General features: G+C 41.3%; 1 protein-coding gene across 1 annotated transcript; it reads left to right on the top strand.

The window, feature by feature from the left end:
• On the top strand, positions 1-1756 carry LOC119194189 (transmembrane protein 233). The gene is made up of 3 exons (XM_037448341.2): positions 1-326; positions 691-825; positions 1251-1756. The coding sequence occupies exons 1-3, from the start codon at positions 147-149 to the stop codon at positions 1260-1262; spliced, it is 327 nt and encodes a 108-aa protein (XP_037304238.1). The 5' UTR covers positions 1-146; the 3' UTR covers positions 1263-1756.
• Positions 1757-7922: the final 6166 nt, after the last annotated feature.

Below are 7922 nucleotides of genomic sequence, written 5' to 3' on the forward strand. Positions count from 1 at the left end.
TTTCCAGCTTTGGAGGAGGACCACCGCTTAAGGCTCGTCTACCAGAGCTTACAACCTCAAACTGTTTGTCCTGTTTGGAACTTTTCACAGTCTCTTAATTTCAAATTTCCACGCCCCCGACTGCGTATCTTTTTTTCCCAGCCACTATGTCTCTAGGGGGGCCTGATCCGCAGGTAAAGAGTTCCCTGGGCGGGAGCGTGTTCTTCGACCGCGGTTCGATGGACGAAGCTCCGCCTCCCCTCAGCAGCTACCTCTGTTTGACCATTTTCACCTGTTTTTGTCCCGCATACCCCGTCAACATCGTGGCCCTGATCTTCTCAATCATGGTAAGCGTGGCCTCCCCTGCGTGTGTACCATCTACATACAGTATTCAGAGGTTCACTGCGTTTCAGTTACAGTGTCTGAATGAACGTTTGGGACGTGAACACACGCACACCTGTTCTGCCCATCTAAACAAACCTACTTCCTCTTGAAGCAAAATGAAATAAAATATTTTAAAGGTATCAAAAGTGAGCAGGTGCCATCGGGTTAGAAAGCTTTAGATGAAACTTTGAACGTTTTCAAAATGGAATTAGTTCAAACTGATCATTTTGCATTAAATGACCCTTTGAGGACTAGTGACTGACCAGTTGTTAGCGACACGAACTCACCGACAGACTGACGTGTGACGCGGTGACTTCTCATTCTCAGTCTAGGAGCAGCTATTATCAGGGTGACTACGATGGGTCGAGGCGGCTGGGCAGGAACGCGCTTTATGTGGCCGTGGCCTCCATCATCATCGGCCTCCTCATCATCGCCATCTCCTGCATCGTTCATTTCACCACGGTGAGACACGCGCCCCCCCCCCCCAGAGTGGACCAGGAACCATTTCACTTGAACGTTGATAATATCAAGTGGGGGTTTTGATGGTGTTTGCTTTTGCGTCATAGTCATTTTTCAGGGATTATGGCATCGCGTGTTATTTTCAAGAACGTATTCTCATGACTCATGACATGATCTATTTATTTAAAGTTGTCTGCTAGCTGCGTCGTGCCACATGATGTATAAGGCAGCTGGTGAAAGAGATTAAAAAATATATATATATATATTTGCGATACGTAATATTACACCACATTGTTATGCAAGACAAAATATCTAATCTTGTGAATAAAAGCAAATTCTGCTTTTTTTGTGGTAGGACTCTGGCTAATGTGACGCTGTAGGTACCTCGTTCAAAGGATGTTTTTAATATCCGCCCGTCTGTGTTGCAGGGGGATTTCTGATGCTGTGGAAGTGGAGAGTGGGGGGAGAACGCTGGATGATGATGTCTGGAAGGCCTCAGCTGGTTCGTTCATACTGCGCCATCTGCCAGCGAAAGGACGTCCTGTACGTCACTCTGTCTCCAGTGGAGCGTTCTGCACGTGGACAATCACACACCCCACAACCTGAATGTGAATGTGAGCCTTTCAGGAACAAACACTAAAAATGCTTTGAGTTTTAAAAAGACAGCTTTCTACAAACGTTTGTTAGACTGTGAACATAATTAGAAAGATGTGTTTTGCCTGTAATTTATCAAGAATAATGACAATAACTCCTTTTATAACTTAATCAGAATACCTATTTTAAAATACTTTTATTCATGCTTGTATTATGTTTAGTTTTATTAGAAAAAATGTTTCATTGATTTTTATTATAATATTGGATTAATAAATGAATGGCATGTACAGAATCTCTTTTTCTCATCTGTAACAACAAAGAATGTAAAATGTTCTACACATTTCAAGATTATATCTTGGTGTTCTTTTTTTGTCTCTAAAATGTTCTGTAGTTCAGTAACGAGCCTCTTTCATTCATTAGTATTCATATTCATTCCTTTGTTACTGTAAAAAGGAACATTTAACGTGCTTCTTGGGTGTACAACAATGGGTCTTTTTAAAGTGAGTGGAAACACAAATCTTTCAGATAAAAGTTACATTAATGAGAAAATTGAAAATAGTCAGAGCTTTAACTGCTGAAGTTTGAAGTTCCTGAGTGATTGACACGTAGTTATTTGCACCATGAGAAACCCGTACGTGGGGTTAAAAGTCAGTTACATAGCCTTTGTGGCTTTAATTTAAAGAAAACTGTTAAGATACTCCTCTAACATCATATCAATAAACGATCTGACCTTTTCTTAGTGAATGCAGGGTACATGTCACATTAGATGGCTAATTAGTTGGCTCTCCAGGCAGGGTATTCGTGTCGTATCACATGAAACACAAATCAAAAGATCAGATGTTGAACTATTCTTAAATAATGATGTACAGAAACCAATGTTGGCCTATTTGTAATACTTCGTTTTTCACCCACATTCATTTAGAAAACTTTTGTGAACCCTTAAGTTCAACCTGCTTGGCTGGGAGGTGTTCTTGTAGTTTGATATATGTCATAGTATAACAGTATAACCCTTCAACTTCAACTAAAAGTGTCACAGAAGACAGAGTGGAAATAAAGGGGGGGGGGGATTGGTTCAAGCAGGAAGTTCCTGATCCTGGACGTCCAATTAAATCTCAACTCAGTTCTTTCCGTGTTGCTGTTGGACGTCGATCCTCTTTCCTCATCAAGGCTCTTTTCATGCATTTACTTTTACTCTCCAGGGGAAACGATTACCTAACACCTACAATCAGGAAAGCTTTCATTTTTGATTCGCAGGATGTGCATTTTCCTTCAAAGCCATCTCCCGTATGGAGGTGTAATTCAAAGCAGCGCCTGTGATGCAACAGGCCTGCTGCCAACTTTCAGCAGCTCTTCTGATACACTTGGATAAATGAGTTTTGGCAGCGATCTTGTACTGTTATCATCCCGATACTTGAAAGGGGAATTCACAGCTTGCTTGTGGCGCCACCTCTTTGATGTCACGCCACAGCAAAACTCAAGATTAAAAAAATGAAATGAGTGCTGGGATTAGGCGACTTGAAAGCACTTAGTAAATACACTTTGGGATCAAGGTGGACGTTTTTGACAGGAAACGGATCACCTCACTACATAATGAAGCTACTTGCATGACAAAATTCACACAAACCAAATGATTAGGTACTACTCATTACTCATTTTTTTTCCAGCATCGTGAGACAACTGCGTTTTTTTTCTTCTCATCTGGAATAATAAATGATATTATTTTCTTGTTGGCATTCAAAAGCATCGGCTCACCTGGGGCTGTGTTGTTGTGTTGCTAGCTGCACTATTTAGCCCAATTCATTTGGAGAGCACACCATGACTCACATGAAGTGCTCATAAATAGGCCACTCAAAGCAGCTGCTTCCATTAGCGCACGATAGAGCCTCCATGCGTACGTATCCCATGACACATTCCTCCCAGGGAGCAGCAGTTTGAGCCAGTTTGACTACGTGAAAGAGGATAACTGTGGGAATGATGCACAGGGAGCACAAACACGCTATTCGGGTACAGCCGTGAAACAAAGCGTTTTTGTTTCAACTTTTTTTTTCTTCAAAATGAGCTGCAGAGGCAACGTTGAAAAGACGTCACCTGTTGCAATGTGCATTGTGTATGAAGCCCCCATTTCAACATCCAGCAGACGCACGGAGCACATCAGCATTCACCAGAGTGGTGTTTGTGACCAGAATGCTTTGGCTGCTAAATGCTCCTCTAAATGCTCAAATGTTCATCGGCTGCCTCCAGCTCGCTGCTGTGCAGGGGACATGCAGTAAGGGGAGCTGACTCAGGAAATGGTTTACTGAAAAGCTCTAAAGTGTAGGGAAACTATTTATAGATATCATTTATTTAGCATTTAAATACATTTAAAAAATGCAGTCTGTTTGAATTTATTTCCCTTTTTTTTAAATCTCAAGCTAGTTTTGCTTTTCCTTTTACCTAAACACATAATTACTATCCATCCTGTTGTCCTACAAAGTCTATATTTAGAACACAAAGTGATGAATTGTTTTCTGATAAGTTGTTTTCTGCACGACAGAAATGACCTTTGAGAACACACAGGTGACACAAAATGTATTACGAATGTAGCAAACAGAAAAAGAAATAGAAACATGAATAAATAATGTCCTTTAACTGATAACAGGATTTGTATAGTGTAAACTATGTCATGTTTCATCTTTTAATAAAATGCTTTTGAATCGGGACAAGTTAAAATGACACAAGTAAAAACGTTACATTACATTTTTAACACATTTTTTGTGGACATATTTAGCAAAGTATGTTAGTACATCATTATTTAGCCCTGTGTGCTTGATATGGACTGATCATGATGGTCATGGAAAGACATCCTTGACATCTGTCATGTTGTGAAGTTCAGTATTCAGTGTAAATTATGCTAATTTCGGAGCTAGCACAAGTTTCATTTGGGGTGTTTTTGGTGTTACATCATGCAGTGTTTGTGATTAATCACAGTTTATATGAATACCTGATGCGGATGGACGAAGACGGCTTTGCGACCGATGCACACCCACAGTCCGTGAGGGAAGATGTACTCCTGATGTGTTCCATGAAGCCTGTTGGTCTGCATAAAGGTTTTAGTTCATTCGGACGCTCCTACACTTTCCAGTAATACTATTGGTGGCCTGTAGAGGGGCCTCAAGCTAAATGTTCCACATGTCCCCTTGTACTGATCCGGAGCTCCAAGAAAGAATAGAACAGTAAACAGCCATGGATATGAAGAAGAGATTGTACATTCGTGGTCCTCTACGTCGTCAAGAAAAGAGAAGTTTGAACAAATCAAACAATGTCAAACATATTCCAATATCTATTTGACATGTAACAATTATGAAACACAGCTCCAGTGACTGATCCGCGTGGTAGGAAAGGACTTTTTAGGTGAGACATTGGCCTGTGGTTGGTGTCTGTCTTAATTTGATTAAACCGATCATGTACCAGGTATCAGGTATTTAAATTCAACCACTCAAAGTAATTTCAGTTTACTCTCCTTGCAAACCAAACACATGCAGGTTCATTCTGCCCTAAACTGTTGCGTCACACGCCCCAAACAAACCCCAAGATGAGCAACTTGAGCGTCCAATGAGAGAAATCATTTGGACTGACAAAGGAAGATCATTGAACTGACGCGGATGAGTTTTTCATTTGCAACAGAACATAATGTCCTGTGTGTGTAAACTCCTCACCCCACACATGCTGCTACATCTCTCTCTCTCTCTTATACGCTCTTCTGTCTGCCGCGTTTCAGCCTTGAAGACCTCTGTGTGCTGAAATCACATCGTTAGAAGTTCACATGACAGCGATCCCCTGCCACAGTGACAATTATGCAGCTCACATTAAATATGGAGGCCGCAGGATGGAAGACAAAACAGAGACGACCATAAAACTTGGCTTTTCTCATCTGGAAAATGTGTGCAAACATTACATCGAAGCCCAGATTGAGCCTTTATTAGGGTTTCTCTCACATCACACGAGAGGGAGCCTTCCTCCTTTTGTTCCCCGCCTTGCGTTGTTTTGCCTGACAGGCGGCTTCGCTTGTTCTCCGTAACATCCTCCCCACACACACACACACACACACACACACACACACACACACACACACACACACACACACACACACACTTCTGTCTGCAGACGGCGCCCTGAGTAATCCCATCCAACCCGTTCCCCTCTCTCTTACGCTTGATATCACTGCTGACATCGACTAGGAAGCCTCCCCCCCTCTCTCTCTCTCTCCATCTCCCCCTCCCTCCCCCTCTCTCTCTCTCTCTCTCTCTCTCTCTCTCTCTCTCTCTGCTGTTAAAGAGCTCTCGCACCAGCAAGTGTGCGGTCCTGCGTCGCCTTCAGTCGTGTGCCTAGTGCAGCAGATGAGAAGGGAAGAGGTGAGACAGAGGGAGGAGTGCGACGGACAGCTGAGGACGGAACTGTCACCCATGTGAGAAGAGACGGAGGATGGAGGATGACTGAATTGCACGGACGGATGTTTACTCTGGAGACGGAGTGAGGTAAGTGAGCAACTAGTATGAATCTCAGACTTCGACTTTGGGATGTGACAGTGCGCAAGAGTCTGAAGAGAGCTGAAGTAAAAGATGTTAGTCCACAGCACTGGAGGCAACCACTAAGTTAATCAACAGTACACACGGGGGGGGGGGGGGGGGGTCTCGTGTAGTCTGAGTCTCTGGGATTGTTTGTGCTTGAATTTCTTAAAAGAGCAACGAGGGAGGCTCCTCTCCACCCGAGACCAAACGATCCGTGACTTGATCAAATCCACCCGTCTCTCTCCGTGGGCAACCAGGATTAGAGTTGTGACCGAGGCAGGTGGATCAGGCCAACAGACCGGACTGATTGAGAAGGAGGTGCGGTCTGAGTGTGATTGTGCCGTTAGACTTTTGTGTGTCAGCCACAGAAAGAAAAAGACAGGTAAAAATACAGGTTGCCTGATTAACTGACTGAGCAAAGGATTCAAGTCGGGAAACATTATTGTGATTCACTTCACAAGCTTTTCTCACAAAAAGTCACTGCACTCATGATCCCTTTTTTGACAATGTAGAGCAAGACTTCTAAATTGGGAACTTTTCGTTATTGCATTGCAAAGTAATACAAATGGCAATTGAATATTGAAAATATTTGTTGTAGGCTATCCTTGTCTCAATTGATTTAGCCATTAACCCACGAACATGATTGAATTACAATTGATGTTTTTTTTTGCAAATTATTCATGTTAAATAATGTGGCTCACCAAAGAACCAGAATGCACATTGCAATTAATTGTCAAATAAATTAGACATTTATAATCTGAGAATATTTTTGATCTGTTCCCAGAATAAGTGAGTATTTATTAATCCAACTGGTCACAGCAACAATCTGGGAAAGTGTTTAAAAGAAAAAAAAAGGTTTCATGATTGATAATAACTCTCCAGATGAATACTATTCATGTCTGTTACATTAATTCATTGTTAACTATGCATATTACAAGTGCAATTCCAATGTAAATTTATGGATATGCAAATGTGCTTAATGGAAAACTGAAGGGAGTGCATTTTCAATCTAGTTTCAATGATATTTTACATTAACATTAGCATAGAGCTGCAGTACAGCAGATGTTAATTTGAAGGATTATGAAGAAAGATGAGGACCTCAACTGTGTCGATGTGTGCAGCAGTAGAGGATAGTGCATGAGGAACCAAAAATCAAATCAATTGCAGAATCAAATTTGATAAAGAATTGGGAAATTTGGTTTATTTTGTGAGTATCTGAAGGCCTGCGGTGTAGCAGTGGTGCGCGTGGAAAGAGAAGTGGATTGGGAAGAAGCCATCATCATAAATTTCCAGTCTTAGAATGTGATATTGCTTGTTACTGACATTTTTAATCAATGAGTGTACTTAGGCCTAAGAATATGTGATCACGATATCAAGATATTTGGTTGTGTTAAACTAATTGAATAACCACAGTAAAGACTTATCCAACCAAATCCCAGGGGTAGCGGAAAACAATCAATACAGCATAGTATCCCGATATTTTGTGGGCCGATATTGTGTCGATACACAGAAGCCAAGTATCAATCTTTGTTTGACTTGTTGGTCAAATAATAATCAAATAAATAGCTTTTTTAGTCCACTAGGTGGTGCTGTGTCGTTTTCTGGTGAGGTCAGCAGAGGTCACAGGTCAGTGTGATTGGGAAGTTGGTCAAAATACCTTTAATAGAAACAGAAATAGACGTTTGTATCACAGTCTTTAGTCAAACTTGACTGAATGCAAACAGTCCGTCAGAGGCAACATTTGAGTCACATTTTGCTGCAAAATGATTGAAGTGAGACAAACAGTGACAATTTTTATCTTATTAGAAAATATGTTGAAAAAGTTTTCTGTTGGGGACAATTGAAAAAGGTATTAATTTGCAATATATCGCAATACTCAACATATCACACTATCGTGATAAAATCGTATCGCGATATACCAAATGCCACCACACCAAGTAACGTTCTCAAATACATTTC

Source organism: Pungitius pungitius, chromosome 8 (assembly GCF_949316345.1).
Source record: "Pungitius pungitius chromosome 8, fPunPun2.1, whole genome shotgun sequence".
NCBI classification, from domain to species: domain Eukaryota; kingdom Metazoa; phylum Chordata; class Actinopteri; order Perciformes; family Gasterosteidae; genus Pungitius; species Pungitius pungitius.